Here is a 22,390-nt window from a genome sequence, read left to right as displayed (position 1 = left end):
TGAAGAACAAATAATTTGTGTTTGAAAGAATAAAGGCCAATGATATAGTGAAATAACCATCAAATATTAAAATGTTTTAATATATAAATGTACATGTAATAAAAATATACTTTATTGCTTACACGACAAATATTGCTCAGTTTTATTTGTAAAAATTGGATGCAACAACGATTTAGTGTACTTTGTAACTTTTCTATGCCTAAAACATACTTTAAAATATATCCTAGAAAAAATAAGACACCGGTATTAGAAACATTCAAATTTGTAGTTCACTTAATTTTTCACATCTTTAACATTCGTGCATAAAAATAATGTTTATGTGAAGTAATAAATATATTTGTCTATCATAAATATCGACATGGCAGGAGATTTATGTTGGATCGATGTAAATAAGTATAATTCTTAATATTGCACTAACTGGTGACTGGTAACTAACAAATATAAGTAACAATTAACGGCACAATGTGTAACGAGTGAGGTCATAAGGTACATTTTTCCACTAAAACAATTGTTTCTAAACACAATAAAATATATTCAGACCTATATAGCTCAATGCATGTAAAAAGAGCTTTGGCGGTCTTACGGGTACAATGCGTGAAATAGGAATAAATATAACGATCGGCGTCGTGTGATTTTACTGTCCAGTAGAGCTCTTTTTACTTGTGTTGAAATATACTGGTTACAAAATAATAAATATGCTTTCAACATCCTTAGTTTCGGACAAATAAATATTAGATATATTAAAAAAAGATTGGTCCAACACGATAAATTTTAACAATTTCAACAAACTCTCATAATCATGAAATAAATAGATGGATTCCAATGATATTCGTAAATAGGAATGCTTAATTTAACTACAAAGATTTTACATACTAAAATTATATTGGTGCGCTATAAAATGTAAAACTACCCCTTGGGTTCGATTTTTATAACAAAGACAAAGTAGCTGCACACTGCTAAAAAGGAATTATAATGGAATGACATTGGAGGGGTAAAATATTCTAAGACAATAATACCACTAATCACAAGCAAATAAATGCAGTCTGCAGATCTTTAAAAAAAATCAATATAAAAACAATGGGTTTTCTTTTTCCTTCATAATTTGTTCCTTCAAAGAGATCTTCAAACTACTAAATTAACCACAACCATATCTTATACTTACTGATTGGGTACCGGGATCTCAGTGGGACCACCCTTTTTAATCACTCTCAGGGATTCCTTGGTAGGCTTGATGGTGTCGGACGGGATTTCCTCATTTATTGGTTTGGGTATGTTTTCAACAGGTTTAGGGGCTTCTGATTTCACCTTAGTTGCTTCCTTTTTCGGTTCTTTTGGTGGCGCTTTCTGGGGAGGGGCCGTAGGTTTCTCAGTTGGTTTAGCAGTCGTAGTTTTTACTTCGGGTTTAGGAGTGGACGGCTTGGGTTGGCTTTGAACTGGCTTAACTTTAGCGGGTTCTGCTTTCGCGGGAGGCGGAGTTGGTTTGGGCGGTGGTGGAGCTGGAGGAGCTGCTTTTTCTACCGGTTTGGCAGGTTCGACAGGCTTAGGCTGTTGGGCTGGTTTGGGTGAACTTGCGGCGGGTTTTGTGACTTTAGGTGCCTCCTTTTTCTCTTCCACTTTTGGCTTTACTTGTTCAACAGGCCTGGGTGCTTTGGGTTGTTCTTTAGGTTTAGTTTCCACAGGTCTTTGTTCTTTAGGTTTTTCTTGTTTTGGTTTAGTTTCAACTGGTTTTTCTTGTTTCGGTTTGGATTCATCCTTGGGTTTTTCTTCTACCTTAGGCTTAGGCTGGGTTTTGGGTTGCTCAACCTTACGTGTTTCTTCAGCTTTCGGTTTTGGTGGTTGGTCAACAGGCTTGGCTTTTAGTGGCTTAGATTCAACTTTAGGAGCGGTTTTCGTAGTTTCGAATGCTTTCTTTAAAAGTGGTGGAACTGGAACTGTTCCAAGAAAGTCTTGTAAATGTGGACAGCCTGTGTACAGTTTGTCATTGTAAACAATAGCGTCACTAATATGTCCTAAAGTGCCGTCGGTATTGTAGTATCCTGCTACAATGTTTCCATTCCAGTCTATTTGGAGTAAACCAGCCATGCCTGGACTAAACGCTGCCAGGCTTTTGAAATGTCCAATCTGCAAAATAGGAATAAGTTATAAAGTATATTATTTATAATATGAACCTACCATCAAGATTTAAATAAAATTGTAGGTAAATGTAGTAGATGAGTAGTAATTTTATTTTCTGTTGTATTTTATTTTGAAATATATTAAAATATACTAACGTAATACACTATTTCTTCGAAAATTATGTGTGGATACAGCTTGTTGAGTTGTTCGAAGGGAATTTCTATGAGTCGATGTAAGCGGGCAACGAATTTCCTGACGGCGGGAGTGGCGCTCAGCGACCGCAGGAGGATAGGGTGCCCTTCATCGTACACCATGTACAGCCCCACGAGGACGCCCGAGCCATCGGGAAGCACGCGCACGTTGTCCGGTACACCTGCTCACAATATTGTTATTAATCTTCAGAATTCAATGCGTCTCTGTAAATATGACGCAATGAACACTAATGTTCATTCGACATCTGTGCAAATAAAACTACTGCTTTTTCGAGCATACTTATTCGTATCATAACATTAGTACTTTGCCGTTGACTGAGGTAGTCATGTCTTTTTTCGCCATCCTTTTATTTACAACTATTTTTTACACACAATGTTCCGCTCAAAGTATTTACGTGAGTGACGTCAACATTAGAATAGAGCCAGGATCAAAAACATGCCTCTACGAAACCGGAAAAGCAGGACAAATGATGGAAGTGTACTTCCAGGTACTCGATGGACAACACGGCGACTTAGATATATCCTTTCAAGTCATCGACCCAAACAACGTTACAATCGTTTCGCATTACAAGAGTCCAGAAAACTCCATCATAATGGACCTAATAGTTGGCGGAGACTACTCATTCTGCTTGGACAACACATACAGTTTGATGAATTCTAAACTCGTGTTTATATATATCCTTTTAGAAGATAAGATTCCAGAGCACGACGGTGAGGCGGAGGTGACGACTGTGGACACCAATGGAGAGGAACAGGGGGAAGAGCTGGAGTGGGAAGGAGTCGATGAACATGGAGAAAAGTATTTCTTGAAAGTGGCGAACATAGCGGACTCGCTGTCGCTGACATTGTCCCACGTGGTAAAGTCGCGGCGCCTGCTAGACATATACGCGGCCACTAAGTCGCGCGACAGTTACATGGCCTTCGAAGACACCTTTATCGTCGACGCGTGGTCAGCTTTCCAAATAACTCTAGTGCTGATAGTAGGAATGATCCAAGTTTATATGATTAAGAAACTTTTTGTGTGTCCTAACACTGGTTATAAAAGTGTTTACTAAATGATATTTATATGAAGTGAATAATGTATATTACTAAATAGAAATAGCAATAAATGAAAATAATTCAATTACCTGGTAATCCATCAACGAAAACTTCAGATTGCCCTTTTTTTGGGCCTGCAATATAGTACTTCATAATTCTGAAGCGAGAAGTCTCGGTGAAAACCACGAAATCGTTGTTAGGAGACAAAACTACACCATTCGGAAACCATAGATCGTCGAGTAGTACTTTGCTGGTGTTCTTAGCTGCATCATAATAGAACAATCTAAAAATAAACATTGTTTAAAATATTTGGCTGGGTATATATATCTGTGTAATAAATATCTTTAAGATGTTTTTAAAATACATGAAATGTTAATTATGAGAAATTTGAATAAAGGACATGAATATAATATTAATATGTATAATCCCACCTTCCTGACGGGTCGGCGAACAAGCTGAGTACACCATCCTTCAGATGGAAGTCACTGGTAGAGTCAGTCCAGTAGAAGTCTCCATTCTTTCCCAGTGCCAAGGAGTTAAACAGTTTTGGTGTGCGTTTCTCAATCTCTGCAGTTGGAGACACTAGCAACTGTTTCTTGTCAGTCTTCAGATCTACCTTCCAGATACCATGGTACGCATCAGCTACATACATGAACTTGCCAGCTTCATCAATCTGAAAACCTAGGGGTCTTCCACAGATATGTTCATGTACTAACCCAGCTAAAAGAAATAAAATAATTGAAAAACAACCTTCCTTTCTTATCCTCATACACAAAGCACATGTAGGAACTTAATTAATAAAAAAAACAGAGAAATTAATTATTTGTAAATAGGGATATGAGAAATAATATGGGTTATTGAATTTACTTTATGCCTGTAGTTTTCACACTAGATTATGCAATAAGAATCACAGCTATTTTACAAACATAATAATAAAAGACTCACTGCATGGCTGTCCTATCTTAGTTACAAAAGTAACATGGCCTCCAGGGGATATCTTCACAATTTCTCCAGTAGCAAGACTTGTGTACAGTTCACCATTTGACACTTGGAAGGCTTCCGGTCCCAAAAACTTGCCTTTGAATGACCTTTCTGCATTATTTAAGGCACTATTTGGAGCCAGAGGGCCAACCCTTGGTTGTAAGGGGGTTAATCTAGAAAAATTAATCATTTTAAATTGTACATAGGTACAGTTAAGAAGTTAAAGTTTACTTTGTGACAGTTCTAACAGATCATTGTAATACACATATTATTATATTTAAGTTACTTACTCAATGCTGGTGAATTTTGTGTATGGTGGTAAATTAGGGATAAGTACAATGGCAGTAACAAATATCACAAAATATAAAGATAACTTTAAAGTTGTCTTTATTATTTTTTTTATAAAATTAAATATAAACCCCATTTTGCACTCCGGACTTCTGAAAAGATAAACTTGAGATAACAAGGTATAACATTAAAAGTCAATAAGTTACAACAATATTGATTGATTGATTATACTAATGTGGCCACTTAGTAACATTTGCCTGCTTAAGTAACATAGATAAGAACTTTATTAATAAATTTTGTTATCTAAATGCTAAAGCTTTGTAAAAAATATTGTTATCACAGCAAAGGATTTTACTAAGAAAGTAATGTTTTTCTTTAAGATACTATGTCTATAAAGATAATTTTCATAAAAAAAAACATTTAAAGTTAAATGTGAATTTAAGTGGAAAAAAACTAATTACATTTAAGCCTTACAGGCTTAGGCTTGCATTGTTCAATGAAGATAAAAGATTATTATATTTGACTGGACCATGAGTAACATGTTCTTTTTCACTCATTCTCTTCTTCCAAGAAGTTATTATTTATTTAAATTATTTGTTTAAAGTATGCACATGGCTGTATATCAAACACTGTAAGCCTAGAGTTATAAATACTATACACAACACAAAATCAAATGAATCACTTTACTATAATAATAGAAAGGTTCCTTAAGCAGGAAGGCAGAAATAGGTTTTAATTCAGCTGCCAAAAAAATAGTCAAATCCTTCTCACTTTAATAAAAGATTAAATAAGTATAGATAGAAATAGGTACCTATACTATGGAAATATCTTTCAAATATGTGTTCAAAGACAGTCATATAACTCACAATATAAATAATTATGTTTTATTTACTAGGACAAAGTACAGGGTCAAATAAAATATCGTCTTAAAGTCATATTAAGTAGCGGTAATGTCTTACCAGGCAATGCCAAAAAAAACGCCGACATAAATCGTCAACGTGGCTGCGAATTTAGTCTAATACAGGAATTTAAAGGAAAAGGTGGGAACAACTGTAACTTAAACTAAATATAATAAATATTCAGGACAGGCGCAACTAACTATTGACTTTGTGCATAATAAAGTCTAATAGCTATACCTACGCACAGTTTTGTCGACGTATTTATGAATAGAACTGTCTCGGTTCAAACCAATAAGATTAAAAATCAATTAATCGCACTATATTTAATATTACCTTTGATTTAAACCAATAATTCTCTAATAAATAGCACTCAAAACTCAAACATTAGAACTCTCTCGTTCGGAATGCCTTCCGATGATAACTGTCATTTGTCAACACCAGACGTTCACCTGCAGCCAACTTATCTTGTTGTATCGATATCAGAATTTGGTGCAGTGCAACGGTGGTAATTATTTTTCAGTAGAAATTCAATAAAAAATATAATCGAAATTATAAAAGTGGAACCATTTTCTAAAACAGTAGCTCTATAATAATTATATTTACCTTTCAATTATATCTTAATGGATTCAGTTTAAAACAGTAAATGAGAAACTTAAATTGGGCATCCCTAATATTACGGACTTTCTTGACACGTCAATGTCACGGACAAACTGTTTTGATAGGTCGTTGACCTTTTACCAGTATCAGAAAAAAAAAACAAAAAATGCAGAATAAGAATACAAATTTTACTTGTTACGATAGGTTAAAAGAATGTGAAAAGTATAAAATAATATTTTTGTATCAGTAAAAAAAGTCTTTATTGAGAGTAAAGACTTTTTTAACTCTGCTCTCAAAACCCATTCGAATATCGTAACCGCTTTTCTGTAATCATTAAATTAATGTTTAATGAAACTTTTCCATGCCCTAACTATACAATGCAATTAAATTACTTCGGGAATTTGGCTCAATTAACCATTTTCAGCATTTTATTTTATTTCAGACATTTACTCCCCAAACCTAAAAGACTTAGTTTAAAGTTTTTGTTTAATTGTCAACTTCAATAGCAACATATTTGTCTATGTCACCTTTATGCTCTACTCTTTCTTTTTATCTGTGTTTCCGCCATTTTGGACGTGTTCCTTATTGCGGTGCAGCGCAAAAATTAAATAATTTGCACAATGGGCCACGCTAACATTTGGTATTCTCATCCTCGCAGATACGGCCAGGGTTCACGCTCGTGGTAAATACGTTGTTTTTGTTAAAACTGCTGATTAAAGTGATTATGCGACTTGCATGGTTAGAACACGTGCTTTATCCGTTTCCTCGCTTGTTTCAGCCGCGCCTGCTCCAACAGACACGGTCTGATCCGCAAGTACGGTCTTAACATCTGCAGACAGTGCTTCAGAGAGTACGCTCACGACATTGGTTTCAAGAAGGTAAGGTTATTTACTGTTTTTGGAAATTGACAGATCTTAATTTTAGTAATATTAAATGTTTTATAGCATTTCATAGTAAACTTTGAAGACCAGAGTCACCTTCTATAAGCTTAGCGCATATTAATCTGAGTTTTTTTATAAGAGTTCACTTTCTTTAACCCTTTGTAACATCTATCTATACATATCTGACTGATAAGGTTAACTAAACAAGGCAAAGCCTTCTTTCTTATGTAGTTTCTCACGATTTAAATTCCAATCCATATTTTTGTGTATGCCTTAAAAAGGCATTCAATTATTTTCAGTGTGTATAAAATAAACATTGCTTTAATTTCAGTGATTAACCAATTCTTTCTTTTGTTTCAGCTTGATTAAAATGTTAAGGCAATAAACTTTAAATTAAGTTAATATGTCTTTTTTTTACTCCAAGAACTTCCTGAACCGCTACTATTTTCCACGGAAAATAGACATTTTAAATTCCAAATAATATAATAATATATTCTGGGACAACTCACACATGGTTATCTGATCCCAAGCTAAGCAGAGCTTGTGTTATGGTAACCAGACAACTGATAAACTTACATATATATTTCTAAATACATACATATTATAGATAAATTACACCCAGACACCAGAACGAATGATCATGCTCATCACACAACATTTGTCCTGGGCGGGAATCGAACCCACGACCTCCGGTATAGCAGTCAGGGTCACTAACAACTAGACCAACAGGCCCGTCAAAATCAAAAATTCTAGCTATACTAATAAGTAAACACAAATACAAAAAAAATGAAAACATTTTAAATAATTATTTATTATATAAAACTGTACAAAAGTATAAAATACTATATCTACATAATTTATATCCCTTATGAGTTGTTGTTATTTCCTCGGAGATTGCCTAACGTAGATCCAACTCTCTGGAAAAGAAAATGACGAATTATAGTCACAAAACTGAATAGATGTTGGCTTTGGCACTGTTTTCTTCAGTTCATTGAAAGTTTTGACATTGCTCAAGATTCTACAGTAAAATAACACCTTTTAAGGGGTTTTCATGACCCAAGATTTTTCATTCATCTTTTCAACATTTTACTACACTAGTACAGAAGGATTGTATTCATGCCTCTGTTCAATAATGGTTAAGATGTACCTGTCCCACTCCAGCAAGTAGGGCTAGAAGGCTGCGCTGTGGTGGACGACAGTGCTTCTTGCCACCTTCAGCACAACACAAATTCGGGAAACAGTCTACACTAGAGCTGCATTTTTGAGGGAACAGGTCGTATTCTGGAGGAGGTGTACACTGCAAGTACTGCTCGAACATCCGCACCGCTAAAATCATAAGATTACATACTGGTCAGATAGATAAACAAAATTAAGTATTGGCTCAATGATAATCTTTAAGAATGATGAGAATTATCTGTATGACTATGATAAAAAGAAAGGATTTCTTTTGAACAACTTGAAATTTGTATCTGGCATTGCAAGTTTTGGTGACTTGACTTGTGTATAAAGGGATTAACAGTTAAAAAAATTCAAAAAGCGTTTCTAACAGAGGTCAAGCAATGTTGTAATAATGTGATTTATTTTTAAATTAGCTCTAGATATATCAAAAGCCGTAAGTAGGTCAATGCTGGTAAAAATATTTTAGCTGATTAGAAAAAAAAATAGGTACTGTTCTTTATTTAGGTCACCAAAATTAAAAAAAGTATTCAGTGGATCAGATAGTAAGTTTTAAAAGCATAAACAGAACCATGTGTATTGTATTTTGAACTTCTTATTACCCCAAGCTTGTAGGCCATCATAATGAATTTATGAAACACTTATGCTAAACTAATATAGTGTTAGCCTGTATACACACGGCACATTTCAAACAATGCTTATATAGATTGTAAATAGCATACATACGTATTAAAATTAAAATAATCTATTTTTAAGGTGCAGCGCAGACGAGACTTTCTGTGCGATCGAGTCTGCGGCGCTCAAAAAGCCTGTATGGCGCGGGTGTACGTTACTGCATATAATTGCATAGGTTCTATTTTTACAGACTAACAAGTGCGTCACAGATAGTCTGTTGTCTGCGCTGCACCTAAGTTTTAAGTTTGACATTCTAATAATTATAATTAATCTCTCTCTTATAATTAATTAACACTGATGATTGGCCAGAAGTGGCCACGCATCGGGTAAAGTGGCGCTCTCTCGTATCAGAGGTCAAGATACAATTTAAGTCGCTGAGCCAACCGAGTAAGTAATTATTAAACCTGTTTGATAAATGAATTGTCTAGTTGTTTTACTAACGTCCATCAATTTGATTGGCAACGGGCACCAGATCGAGCCTTGCGCGCGCCGTGCGGCAGTATGACCGTGTTCCATCGGGGCAGCAAATCCGCGGCCAGCAGTCCGAGTCCTCTTTACAAGTTTGGACTTCAAACAACAGTTCCCCCAACGGTGTCGATGGACATTCACGGGGAATTACACCTAACAAAGCTGTAAAAATAGTCAGAACATGTGTATTTTTAACCTTATCCCAAAAAGAAGTAGTAGGTACGTTCCTTATTTGCTCATTTGAAAGTGATCTATTAAATCAACTAATTACATACACTGAGCGAACGCTATGTAACGACTTACCTTCATTTTTCTCAGGTCAAATTATAAACCGGTGCAAACTTACATAATCGCGACATGATTATTGTTAAGTTAGTAATAGGTATGAAAAAACTTACGTTGGTGAGTTTTGGGTGGCGCGGTCGGCCGCGGCGCCGGAACACCTTTCACGCAGCGTCCGGCGCAGCACACTTGGTCGGCTCCGATCGTGGCGCGGCATTGCGAGTTCTTCTCGCACGGGATGGGAAACAGGATGGCCGGTGTTTGTGACTTTGGACACACCAGTTTCTGCGTTTTGCCTGCACTCGAGTAATCCACGTTATACTCGTAAAAACTATCAGTGTTGTGTGATCGTGAGAAAGTTACGTCGGCTATTATGTCATTGCCTAAGAACAATACGAGCCTCCTATTATTACTATTGAGATAATTAATTACTAATTGCTGTCTATGATGCGACTACCTACATGCACGCAATAAATTTGTCGGGTGTCTCTCTGTTTGTGTCTTCGGCACCTGTTAACACCCTAGCACACGAGTGTTTCAATCATTAAATCTCTTTTGATTAAGGGGCAGGATTCGGAGAGGCATTATTTTGTTGCGACAGGCTACAGGACAGCTATTTATCGTTTTTGAATAGCCTTTACATCTAACATTACGCATTTGTTTTGTTTTTTAAGTATGGACCTTTAGTTTTCAGTTAAAAAGTTTCAGAAATAACAAAAGACCGATGAATCACTATCTCTTTGTGGGTCAGTTATAATGCGCAGACATTTTTAATCTGCAAGTTTTGTTGTGCAAGATATCCGTTCTATATTTTCAAGAGCATAACCCTGATACTTTGCCTTGTGATTAAATTTACAATAAACGGTGAAAATTATTCGGGTGCATTAGTTGTTTAGATAACAGAGATATTAAAACACTTAAAGTAAGAGGCAACACTAACTTGTACGGTTTGGCAAATTTGATTACATGGAAAGCATTTTACATGTATATTAGGTAGATTGGCGTGTTGCGGGTTCGATTCCCAGACAAGATGAAACATTTGTGTGCCGTATTATTGTTTATTGTTCCAAAACGGATGGATCTCAAAGGAAATCAAAGAAAATAAATAACAATAAAGGACCCCTCACCCTTGTACAGACGGAGAGTAGTGCCTCAGTAATATGATTCTTTACACTTTAGGTGCGGATCCCAAAAAATATCTACATAGTACATTGACACTAACATGACACTCACACTTATATTTCTTGCTAATAGCATGAATGAGGTAGCATAATGATGGTGCGTGTCTCATTCATGTACCTACGTACCTACATACTTAGTTAATTATATGCCATCCTTGAAACAAATTTTCACTAATAATGTTACTGACGGTTCACGGGGTGATGGCTTCTCGTGGAATATAAATGTAGGTTATGAAATTAGCATTCTACCTAACTTTGCGTTTATTACGAATGTTTTAACTAAGTACGCTGCTACTGAGTCTGCACGGTCATGGTCAGTATTGGATTACGAAAACTAACCTTAGATTCGGTGCGGACTGTTTTTAGTACAGTGCTGTTTTTTACCTAAGCGTTATCACTGAGGGCGATGCCACGTATTTTCGCGGGAGGTTCCTACTTCCTACATAATTACAGCAATTATTTTTCCAGTGGCATGCCATTGAGCAACGTTGTTATTAGACCTCTTAAACTTTTGCAGTTACTGTTGTCAACAGCTTAACCTTAGCTTCGCTCTTGGTCTGCAACCGGCATAAGATTGCTACAATACAGTAACGACATCCGACTATGTTGCGATGACCGCAGTGTGTCGGTGTGGCATTACCCTAATATACAGACAACAGGGCTCCGATTCTGCTTTTTGCATTGGCCGATGAATTCATGGAAATTGGGATAAAAAGACTATTTGTACTCGCCTAAGAATTTTGCTAACACAATTATTGGAAATTGATTGTGAGTGTTGCACCCCGTACTGAATTTCCAATTATTCTGTTGGAAAATGCTTAGAATAATACGAATGGTGTTAATTTAATCCAATTCAATCCAAATCCATTAATTCATCGGCCATTGTTAATAGCAGGATCGGGGCCCTGTAAGATGGTACTCACTTGTTTTTGGTGGCGCACTGGCCGCGGTTGTCGCTTGAGGTATCTGTATAGGTAATAGCTGGAAGAACGGTCGAGGAGCCTCGGTTGTAGTCGTCGTGGGCTTCGGCGTCGTCGTCGTGGTAGTGGTGGTTGTAGAGCTGGTAGTACTCGGAGTTGTAGTAGTGGTTGTAGTTGTTGTTGTGGTTGTGGTCGTACTTGTCGTGCTTGTCGTGCTCGGAGTACTACTGGTGGTGCTGGTAGTGCTCTGTGTGGTGCTGCTACTCGGCTCGACTACACTACTCGTGATCGCGCTCACTCTACAATGGAAACCACCACTCAATGAAATGATAAATGATACTAATTGACTGTGAGTTTTATAGGTAAAGGATAAAATTAGTGAATGCGTTTAAATGTTCTACGAATGTCTAGCGGAAAGCGTCATGTAAGCAAAAGTTCATATCCAACTACCCCTTCAAACCCAACCCCTTGCTGAGCTGTGACTCAAACCAAGTAATATATAGATCCATTATTAACTTTTTTTCCTATAAATTGACTGCACGGATAGCTGAGTCGTTGAGGTCAAAACGCCAAACCCACTGGGCGCGTCGTGTCGCAGGTTCGATCTCCGCGTAGGACAAGCGTGTGTGTGATCCACGAATGCTTGTTCTGAGTCTGGGTGTCTTTGAGCATCTGATTTGTATGTTTTTGAAACCTCCCTAGACACAAGGATTAAATTCCTTACCGCGGGAGTCGTTTTTTATATTAAAAAAAAATTGCTTCGGCAATCTTGGAGTTGTCGCCGCCCTTTCGTTGCCGTCACTCGGTCGGTGAGTTAGGCAGTTTCTCAGTATTTACCAAACGTCAATTAATTCGCCGATTGAAATTATCGTCATAGCTCACCTAAATTCTAGTTTAGATCACAATCTGACATAATTATTCCTAAATGCCCGTATACCCTATCTACTTATATTGATTACCTATTAATACCTATACAATTTGCTTTCTATCAATAATTCAATACGTAGCTTTTGATAATGTTCCATGTTGCGGCCTTGGCGGCAAAGCGCGCTTTAAGTATTAACAGCCTTTCAAAAGCCATACCTAAGCCGGACCTTACCTAGGTACAAACTTGATAACAATCAAGTTCTATAGTCAAGGTAGCTAACTAGCACTTATGCTATTTACATTAGATAACATTAACAATTTAAGCTACAGTATTACCTCATATAGCGACCGATAAGTCTCGTAATATAGAGAAAGCACGGGCAGTAATGCTCTCTCAATAAGTCGATTTATACTTAGCTGTTCTTATTAAAGTTTTCCTATAATATCTTCCACGTTATTAACATTCAATCATCTGCTTATTTCTCTTTAAATATTATAATGATTCATTCAGGGAAACTTCTTAGCGCCGGATACTTTAAGCTGTGTAAAGTGCATTTTCTCTTTGTGAAGAATAACAGGCTACGCAATAACCATATTGTTCGTTAATGAGGTCATCGACCATCACAGACCTTTAAGAAACGAGAAATGCTAAGTATCACACAATATATTAGATATTTGTAACTACTTGTAGACGTTTACTGCACATCTATACTAATATACTAATATATAAAGCTGAAGAGTTTGTTTGTTTGTTTGAACGCGCTAATCTCAGGAACTACTGGTCCAAATTGAAAAAATCTTTTTGTGTTGAATAGACCATTCATCGAGGAAGGCTTTAGGCTATAAACCATCACGCTGCGACTAAAAGAAGCGAAGATACAATGGAAAATGTGAAAAAAACAGAGCAGGTCGGGGGCAACGGGGACGAAGTCGGGGGCAACGGGGACGAAATCGCGGGCAACAGCTAGTTATTAGATAAAAAACCAATTGGATAAGTCATTTATCATTACTGTTTCACTTTCAGACAACTTTTTCAAACAGACTTCCTTTGTTTCACTCTCTACCAATGTTGTCTTCCTTTCCCACTAGTTATTTACCCTACTTAGGAAAAACGTAAAGGAAATAACGAAACACTAGACACGTCTTTTGTAATTGGTAAAAAAAATAAAAACTCATCTGATAAAGAAACGCAGATGCAGTTCACCAAACGCAGAAATTAACGTGTTTCGTTAAGATTTCGCATGAAATACGTGACGTCATTCTATACTTTTAAGTAACCCCAACATTATTGAATAACATACTTTAAAATATTATTTAATCAATTTGATAAACGTTTTGAATGGTCATTTGCCCCAACCCCTTTGCACATTGTAGGTACTAAAAGCATATGATCGAAAACATACACACTAACCTATCCAAAATCATTCTTGCTGCATCAATGTGAAGTAAACTTACATAATTTGTTTGTCGAAACTACATTTATTATGTCTGTATAGCTGGGACGTAATTGTCGCCAGCGGCTTTGCCATGCAAAGATTGATTTCCGCTGCGATTGTCCTACAGCTTTTCAATCATATATTTTATGGGCAACAGTTTATGAAACTTATTTTATATTTACTACTTACTTAACTGAATGTTTTAACGTAACGTCGTTATGTTCAGTAATAATGCGGTTTCGAAATGTCGTGTATCCGGAACTGCGTATGGAAAACAGACTGCCTGATTGAGAGCAAATCTATATGCCGTATTCATAAAATATCTGCACGTTCCACTTAATGGCAACAATGATAAAGACAGCATCATGCAAGAGTGACAATTGGATATAAATCTAGAAGCCAGGTAGGAGTAGAGCAAGACTCTTAGTGTCTCGTAAGCAAGTATTTGGAATCTATACTATAAGACTACTTACTTGCAGTCAACACTCCTTGAGTAAAATGAGAACTTTTCAAAACCATATCGGATATTAGCTGTAACTTGTAATCTCGAACGTGTATCTATCTCTTTCTAGTATGAAGCTAGGGCTTAGATCGCTACACCTACAGTGGAAGGGCTAAGATTTTAGATTAGGTATCTAGTTCTTCCAAAGATGTACTTGACAGGAGTAATTATGGTTACTTCACGTATCCTAGGCTTGAATTTGATTTGATCGGAAAAGGAATATCAACAACAATTGGTTTTTCAGATATGTACATTGGCCATTTCATCACGGAATGTTAATGATACTTGATGAATACTTTTATAATATTAGTTATTTAGCTGACGTTTCGTTACGACATGTTACGAAACTAGAGTTAGGTATAAGCAACAAAACTACTATTTAAAAGTTATGTATCAAGAGTCGAGACTCAAGCAGAAGCATGCTTAGAATATTATTCGTATTAATGGAGCTTTGGCTAAACCTTTTCTGACAGTTCTTTGGGCTTCACACCCTAAAAATCAGACTAACTCTAATTCCATATAATGATGAAGTAGTCTTCAGGTTCGAACGACCACTTGACTATACATACTACATAGATAGTGATGTAACGTTATAATAAAGTGAGATAAATAAATAACTAAACATGCCCTAGAAAGTTACTAGAGTATGCATCTCCTAAACCAGCAATCAAAAACAAAAGCAATTTGAAATTGCTTAGCAAAGCATGAAATTTATCTTGAGAGGTTAATGTCCCATGACTTAATAATTTATGCTCTTGTCCCGAGCCATGCTATACCTACCATGAGACTTGGGAAACTAAGGCTTTGAAGCCTCTACCTAACAATGTGTAGGTAATGTCAAGGATCAGGTTAATAGGATATGAAACCCATCACCAATGAAGCAAAACCTTATCAGAAAATGGGTATATTTTCTGATTTATAGGTGTTACAGCTGCGCTATTCTCTAACAAAACATAGTTAATAAAAATATGTTTGACTCGGAGCTCTATTCTACGCCAACCTTGGGCATTCTATAGAAAGCATGTAATGGCTAAAAGAATTAAAATGAAGAAAACTCGGTTACCACACAAATACGTTAAAGAATAGCACAGTACCTACTTGAGATGATGAGAAAAGATGAGCTTGTGCGTTAACCTGTGATTAATAAATGCTACCGCACCCTAGCAATAGGTATAGAGTGCACTCACCGTTGTTGTTTAATGGCACCACTGGGCTTGACTCCTTTCGTACAGAAACCTTTGCAGCAAAGATGCTGGTTCCCCATAACTCGACACTCTGAATTCTTCCTGCATGGCAACGGGAACAGGTCCAACCACCCGCTGGTGGTGCGCACCGCCGGACACACTACCGATTGACCGGACACTGAGAAAGAAAATTCTATGAGTTAACAAAATTAGGTACTTAAACATTAACTGGACGTAGGAAGCTGGTTGAACTGCTATACAGGAAATTCTATAATAGCCACGTTTGGTTCTTGTTTTTTAGATATCGACCTCTTTACGATTAGTTATTACGTTGTCAATAGGTGCTTTCTCTGCCGAAGGTAAAAACCAGCACCTATACTTAACACTAATGGTGCCTAGTGCTTAGCACGCTCGTTATGTAAAAATCGTAAAATGTGAAAAGTTCAGTCTCTCATGTTTGAAAATCATGGGGATCGGTTCTGGACTGGTGATTCATATTTATATTTTAATTTAAGTATAGAATTCAACATAGTTATAAAAATGTATACAACTGCTCTATATTTATGCAGAAATACGATAAAAAAGGACGTAGTGCGTTCTCACTATATGAAAATGTAACGCCGATAGTTGGCCGAAAAAGTATACATTAATGTATTGAAACTTCAGTGTCAAATTAGAAATCCATACCACGAACAGACATTTCGAGATTTGAAAGGTTTTAAAAATACAAAAATCGCCACTTATTTACTTAGTTAATTTTTTATTTTATACGATAGATTAAAACGACAAAATGGTTGTTACTGAAGACGTGACCCTGCCCGAGAAAGATGAACTGAAGGTGAAGGAGGTGAAGGTGTCTGCCGCCACCCTGATTACCGCCGGGCCTTACATCGGCAAGCAGTGCGAGGTCATAAACAACGAGTTCATGCTCTGTCGAGAGGAGCACGGGGATCCGCGACCCTGTCTCGCCCTCGGTAAGCAGGTTACCGCCTGCACTATGGAAGTTTTAAGAAGAATGAAAAAGCATTGCCTCGAAGAGTTTAAACAATACGCTAATTGTGTTGATAAAAGTTCTGGAGACTACAGTTTTAGACATTGTCGCAAGACCCAGGCTGTGTTTGATTTCTGCATGGAGGATAGGCTGTGCGTGCGGCGGCCGGAGTTCGGGTACTTCACGCGCGGCCGCGTGCACACCAGCAACACCAAGCCGCCGCCGCCGCCGCCCTGCCCGTGCCACCCCAAAGTGGAAGACGCCACCCCTTCTCTACCGGACTGCAAACCTATCAAGAAAGCACGATTCGGTGGACGCATTTATTGGTCGCTTGAATAGCTACTCGGAGACTTATCTTGTTGAAATTGTTCATGTTGGAATATAAAGCATAGTTTTCATCACTTGCATTATGTATTGGCGTCCTATGCAGAAATCGCATTGAAATAGCACTAGGCTACAGGCTTCACGGCGAAGGCGACACTAAGTAGGTAATAACGTGTACCTACCAGTTAAAAATGCACCTAACTTAGTGAGTTAGGCTTTAGTACTCATAATTACCCACACAGATAAGAGTAGACTAATTGGCTAAGCAAGCGGCCGTGTCAATAAGTTTCGCGGTGACCGGCGCGGGCACAGCAGCTGCGCCCGCGAAGGTCGACGAAAATGCAGCGCTATGTGGGTCAAACACCTCTAGCTAATACTATAGATGTACTTGTTTGCTAGGTATTACCGATTAGATAAATTATTTGTTGGAATGAAATTCCAAATTGTTACGATTCCGATTGGCTGTTGTTCGTGATGAAAAAAACAGCCCTAGAATCAAACCCGCAACATGTAGATTATACTTACTGCAACACACCCTCTATGAGGCTACTATGAAACATCCTTTTTCTGAGTGGTTCGTTTTGAACACGTGAACTTTACATTTTAATTAGTTAGTTTAGTAAGTAGGTATTTATTTAATCCTAATTATTAAGTAGGTATACCTTCATCCTGCAAAAGTTTCCACCTCCCGCCTCTTCGAGTAATAAATAGAATAAATAAAGTAATTATTTAATTACAATCATTTACTGCGCGGTAGGATCCGCAGGATGCTTAGTTTAATTGATGTAGGTACCTACCTAACTGCAAACGGAAATTTATTTTATAAATTACAATTTTGTTTCTCATTATAATAATATTTAAAACAAGACTAAACAATTTCATAGTATGTACCTAAATATTATATTGCCTTGAAGTTAACCTAATTTATAAAATTAATCATTTAACAAATTAAATCACTCGGTAAATATATTTTAATTTGCGAAATCTCCATAACCAGCAATTAGTCAAGCACTAGAATTAATAATAAAGTTTTCACTGATAGCCTTGCGCTGATATCATTTTATGAAAGATGTATGCTTCATAAGAAGGGAAAAGCATTATCTTTTAATTCGGTACTATTAGTGCTCTCAAGTTTTCTAAAGTGTTTCTAATTATCACAAGAATTAGGTAGACAAGTGTGACTTGTGACAAAATACTTAATGTATTTTGAAAAACGTTTTTAGGCCAAGTAAATCATAATAATTAAAGTAAAAACTGTGGTAATTTGCACAAATACAAAAGTATTAATCCTACATAGCCGCACCAAGGTAACTAATTAAGTATCTCTGTCCAAGTAGTTCATCAAAATCTGATAAGTGTAAACCCTGAATATTGGAGTAAATACTTAAATAGATAAGTACATCACGCGCGGCAAATCAACTTCCTCTGTTGTAAGTGGTTGTGAGTAGGTACCCGTAATTTGGTGTATCGAGAAAATATCCAATTATTTTCCATTTAGGATTATTAGGAGGATTAGGATTATATTTTAGCATGCGAGATGTTTTACTCTGCGAGTGAAAAGATCTTCATCGTAATTCATCTACATATGGTACGTTTTTATAAACAGCCATAGAAAACGATCGAATGTATGGAAACACATTACGTTTCGATTTCATGTAACTTTGGCCTGTCTACATGCAATTTAGCGTTTTTTATTGACCCTAGCTCGAAAAGCTAGGAGGCTGAGGGCTAGGGCGGATGGAAATAAAGAGGTTACACAGCAGTGCGGCTCATTTCCACATCTGCAACAGCGCTACTTTGATACGGTGATTGGCCCTCAGATTACCTCTTAGCTACATTGTTCTAGTGGTGGTAAACTTTATATTCTTCCACTGACCTACGGGTATTGTTTAAGAGTTGTGTGGCTTATTCAATTACATAAACACATGGAACTTTTTGTCCGTGTCATTGTTACACCGTTAGTTTATTTATGTGTTTCCAAATGAAAAACGTAAATGCGTAAACCTTAGAGAAATATAGCTATAAAACCAAACAGCAACGAAGAAAAATTGAAATAGACCTAGGTCTGATGTCATTTCTGTTTCCAAAATACTACGCCAAAACTCTATTTCCTTGTCGTATGTCATTATTTTTCTCTGGAACGTAAGCAAAATGATAGAGCTGCAAACTTCTTTGAGAAATACTTGCTAAAATTCACAACTACAAACAATCAATCACCCCTAATGGCGTGATTGCTTTTATTTATTTTTGAGAAATTCAAGTCGACCATTAGTGTCTTCTGCCAAATAACACATTTTTTTGAACCCACGGAGACAGAGCATAAGTCTGATTCGCACCTGTTCTACTTCAACCTTCTTGCCTTAACAAAAAATTACGTTATGTAAGTCTTGTAAGTACTGTTATTTGGTGAGCAACACGAAAACTAAAAACTTCAATATAAGTAACTGGATCACATTAGTAGAATGTCGAAAGCAAATTAACGGTCATCAGGCATGTGCAATATATACGCAAGTATATCTAAGACAAATGGATTATATCGTCATTCACAACAGATTGCAATTGAACAACATGAATGTTTACAAATACTTGGTTACCTTGACGCTTGACCTCTCATTGGGTAAAAGTTAGCGTAAGGATGGCTAAAACGATTTTTCGCTAAGCACACTACTAGACAGAAGTTGGAACAGATATTAGTGGATCACAAAATTCTACACCTCACGCGGAAATCGAACTCGCAACCACAGACGCAACGGCCGCGGTTGACGCATGCTGAAGACATTTCATAACACTTCGTTATCCGTGCAAAAATAAGTTGGCAATAGTGTGATATTTACGAACTTTATATCCTGGAAACTTTTTAAATGTATGTAAGTGCTTGTATGGTGGTAATTTATGTTACGCAAGGGAACCGGTCCGGTGCACGCGCGGTGACCTGTTGCACGGCACCGCGGCACCGCAGCTCCCCAGACCACAAGTCACTCATGGCGCCGCATTACCGGATCCAATCATGTCTCTACGACTCTACATTCTGCTAAATCACTGCGTTACTCAATGAAGTTATCCTCATTAATATATTAAAAGCCATTCGATTTTGTGTTACCCAATCCACCTTGTAATAGCTGAAAGGATATGACTGGTAATGCAAAACTTTACACCGCATTAAAAGAATTTAATATTAGAGCTCCGGCTCTACGACCTTTAATTAATTTTACTTTACGAGTATTTTACAATTAACAATTTATTATTACATTAAAAAAATAGGTAAGTACTTTAAGAATGTACCTTATTTAATAAATATCATTGCAATTAAATAACACTGTTTTAAATGATAGTTTGTTACTGGTTCGGTAAACAAATATTGTTGTGAAACGTTTTGATAAACATCCTTAAAACTCATATTTAATTCAACACATTCTTAGGTATTAACAAATATCAATTAACCTATTGCAGAAATTTACTTCTAACGGCGCATATATATATATCTTCATATGCTGACCGGTATGGATGATCATACCTTAACCGGCCTAACGTAAGACAATTTTTTCATCATTAAGGCCCGGATGTATAATCATTGAATATGAGGAAACATCCATCTGCAGATTTACTGTTTTTGCATTTCTCAATTCCGTCTGCAGTTCAGACGGTTTGGTCTCAGTTTAGCAATACCTATCATTAACCACTAGATAACTGCAATATCATTAACAAGTGGCCCGGGTGGCTTAAACGACAGTATCAAAGGTACACTGACTACAGCAGATTACGCACATGACATTTTTATAACACGCTCTTGATCCAGCTTTCGAAACTTCGGTTTGCAGCTTACGTACTTTCGACGTGCGTAAGCTTTGAAATTAACCGAAAACTTTTTTTCTAGACGTCTGAAATTGGCATCATCCAATAACTTAGTATGACGAATAATACAAATAATTCAAAAAGAACTGAACTCTTTCTGATCTTTCTGAATAGAGAAGGGATAATTGCCCCTTGGCTATAATTGTTAGAACTAGCTATTTTTCTTGATGTTTTTTCTGAATCATTAACTATATAATAACGACAATGCAATTTAATAGATTGATAGATAAAAGTGCTCTCGTAGGAAGTCCGTTTCATAATATTATTAAGTAACATGATATATTATGTATGTCATTATTGTAGAGCGTAACAACTACAACGAATTAATTAGCGCTTTCCTTCAAGTAACAACAACAAACAGTTTCGATTAATTTGTTCGGTTAATATAATTTCAACAGCCTTGTCTATGTGGCCTTCGGTACTGGAAACTAAGCAATTTGTTTATTTTATGCTTTCATTAATGTTCAAACCCTATTATGCATATTTTTCATTTAAGATTATCACTGAAATTCAAAATGACCATCCATAGCACACACGCATAAAAGGTATTGAACAAAAAAAAAGTGTAATTAAAACATACCTACTGTAGGCACTCATTAATTTCCTATATAGAAAGTGATATCCGGATTAAAAGTGGAAAAAGGAGAAGCACATTTGATAAACTAAATAAAAAAAGAATTACCTGAATTAAGACATCCGACAGAAATCACAGCCAGTAACGTCAGAGCGTTACACAAAAGCATCTTGACGCAATTTTATATTACACACATAAAAAATATATAAAGATATATTCATAAAATCACAAATGTAACAATGGCACTGTTGCAGCGGGTTGTTTGTTTAGCGAGGTTGGGGCGCTGGCCGTCACAGCTGGCGGTGTGGTGGCCACTGATGCTGGCGAGCGGCGCTCGGCTCTCGTCACGTTGCATAAGTACCGGCCACAGTTGATACAGATTATCATTTGGGGGACACCGGTACCTACTTTCGCTACTTACCTACATTTATTTGTTTCAGTAGAGATTATTTGAGTCGCTCTCCTAGTTTTGTCTATCACTATTCAATATCAATAAAACAGCCATAGCTACTCTTGTGGGCTCTTATAGGCAGGCCAAATCGACGAACCAATGTTATGTTATACATCTAGTTTGTATAACATAACATTCATTCCTAGTTAGCTAGACTCGTAGTAAATTAGCGTCACCTGCTAAGCCGGATTTGCCAAATAAAAGATATGTTCTAGTAAAGCAGCTAACCAAAAGCTAAATACATAAATTAAGCAGTTATACCTACAAATCTACGAAACGACTAGATCACCAACGCGCTTACTTTGCACGTAATCAATTAATTATTAAATATGGCTCTTAATCGACGTATACACCATTGGCCGTTTATATGATGTAAGTCAGCGCGATATTAAAGAAACCAGGTCAGCACCTTCAATAGAGCCTGCCCTCTAAAAGAGACAAGTCCGTTTTAATTTCCTTATGAAATAACAAAAGTTCTCAAAGGTAATTCCATTTC

The 22,390-nt window shown here is 36.7% G+C and overlaps 4 protein-coding genes and 1 pseudogene across 6 annotated transcripts; 3 read left to right on the top strand and 2 right to left on the bottom strand.

The window, feature by feature from the left end:
• Nucleotides 1-59: 59 nt before the first annotated feature.
• Nucleotides 60-6,218, bottom strand: LOC113504763 (adipocyte plasma membrane-associated protein-like). 3 transcript variants are annotated; one of them, XM_026887193.1, is made up of 7 exons: nucleotides 6,137-6,218; nucleotides 4,637-4,786; nucleotides 4,311-4,519; nucleotides 3,797-4,085; nucleotides 3,455-3,648; nucleotides 2,271-2,488; nucleotides 60-2,121 (listed from the first exon to the last, which is right to left on the bottom strand). In XM_026887193.1, the coding sequence occupies exons 2-7, from the start codon at nucleotides 4,768-4,770 to the stop codon at nucleotides 1,159-1,161; spliced, it is 2,007 nt and encodes a 668-aa protein (XP_026742994.1). In that variant the 5' UTR covers nucleotides 4,771-4,786; nucleotides 6,137-6,218; the 3' UTR covers nucleotides 60-1,158. The 3 variants fall into 3 exon arrangements, with proteins under 3 accessions (XP_026742994.1, XP_026742993.1, XP_026742996.1); XM_026887192.1 differs by lacking the exon at nucleotides 6,137-6,218 and adding an exon at nucleotides 5,867-5,989; XM_026887195.1 differs by lacking the exon at nucleotides 6,137-6,218 and adding an exon at nucleotides 5,867-5,989 and having other exon boundaries at nucleotides 4,637-4,783.
• LOC113504764 (transmembrane emp24 domain-containing protein 5-like) lies at nucleotides 2,523-3,442 on the top strand. The gene has a single exon (XM_026887196.1). It carries the CDS (start codon nucleotides 2,654-2,656, stop codon nucleotides 3,380-3,382), a length of 729 nt encoding a protein of 242 aa, XP_026742997.1. The 5' UTR covers nucleotides 2,523-2,653; the 3' UTR covers nucleotides 3,383-3,442.
• Nucleotides 6,219-6,669: 451 nt separating the features above from the next.
• Nucleotides 6,670-7,413, top strand: LOC113504907 (40S ribosomal protein S29). Its single transcript, XM_026887413.1, has 3 exons — nucleotides 6,670-6,812; nucleotides 6,909-7,008; nucleotides 7,372-7,413. Exons 1-3 carry the CDS (start codon nucleotides 6,751-6,753, stop codon nucleotides 7,378-7,380), a joined length of 171 nt encoding a protein of 56 aa, XP_026743214.1. The 5' UTR covers nucleotides 6,670-6,750; the 3' UTR covers nucleotides 7,381-7,413.
• A 391-nt stretch (nucleotides 7,414-7,804) lies between these two features.
• LOC113504883 (salivary glue protein Sgs-3-like) lies at nucleotides 7,805-21,891 on the bottom strand. Its single transcript, XM_026887386.1, has 7 exons — nucleotides 21,552-21,891; nucleotides 15,706-15,880; nucleotides 11,717-12,012; nucleotides 9,729-9,995; nucleotides 9,304-9,492; nucleotides 8,159-8,337; nucleotides 7,805-7,928 (listed from the first exon to the last, which is right to left on the bottom strand). The coding sequence occupies exons 1-7, from the start codon at nucleotides 21,610-21,612 to the stop codon at nucleotides 7,878-7,880; spliced, it is 1,218 nt and encodes a 405-aa protein (XP_026743187.1). The 5' UTR covers nucleotides 21,613-21,891; the 3' UTR covers nucleotides 7,805-7,877.
• LOC113504886 lies at nucleotides 16,356-17,091 on the top strand (annotated as a pseudogene).
• Nucleotides 21,892-22,390: the final 499 nt, after the last annotated feature.

This window comes from Trichoplusia ni, chromosome 23 (assembly GCF_003590095.1).
Source record: "Trichoplusia ni isolate ovarian cell line Hi5 chromosome 23, tn1, whole genome shotgun sequence".
Lineage (NCBI taxonomy): Eukaryota > Metazoa > Arthropoda > Insecta > Lepidoptera > Noctuidae > Trichoplusia > Trichoplusia ni.
The sequence above is the reverse complement of the archived record's forward strand: the minus strand, read 5'-3'. Positions and strand labels throughout refer to the sequence as shown.

Excerpts from the sequence above, each read along its gene's own strand:
- LOC113504764 (XM_026887196.1), top strand. The coding sequence starts at position 2,654 with ATGTCTTTTTTCGCCATCCTTTTATTTACAACTATTTTTTACACACAA.
- LOC113504763 (XM_026887193.1), bottom strand. The coding sequence starts at position 4,770 with ATGGGGTTTATATTTAATTTTATAAAAAAAATAATAAAGACAACTTTA. Across the intron at positions 4,086-4,310 it reads TAAGATAGGACAGCCATGCA|CTGGGTTAGTACATGAACAT; the intron begins GTGAGTCTTTTA and ends TATTTCTTTTAG. Across the intron at positions 2,489-3,454 it reads TTTCGTTGATGGATTACCAG|GTGTACCGGACAACGTGCGC; the intron begins GTAATTGAATTA and ends TATTGTGAGCAG.
- LOC113504907 (XM_026887413.1), top strand. The coding sequence starts at position 6,751 with ATGGGCCACGCTAACATTTGGTATTCTCATCCTCGCAGATACGGCCAG. Across the intron at positions 6,813-6,908 it reads GGCCAGGGTTCACGCTCGTG|CCGCGCCTGCTCCAACAGAC; the intron begins GTAAATACGTTG and ends CGCTTGTTTCAG.
- LOC113504883 (XM_026887386.1), bottom strand. The coding sequence starts at position 21,612 with ATGCTTTTGTGTAACGCTCTGACGTTACTGGCTGTGATTTCTGTCGGA. Across the intron at positions 15,881-21,551 it reads TGTCGGATGTCTTAATTCAG|TGTCCGGTCAATCGGTAGTG; the intron begins GTAATTCTTTTT and ends TTTCTTTCTCAG. Across the intron at positions 12,013-15,705 it reads GGTGCCATTAAACAACAACG|AGTGAGCGCGATCACGAGTA; the intron begins GTGAGTGCACTC and ends TTTCCATTGTAG.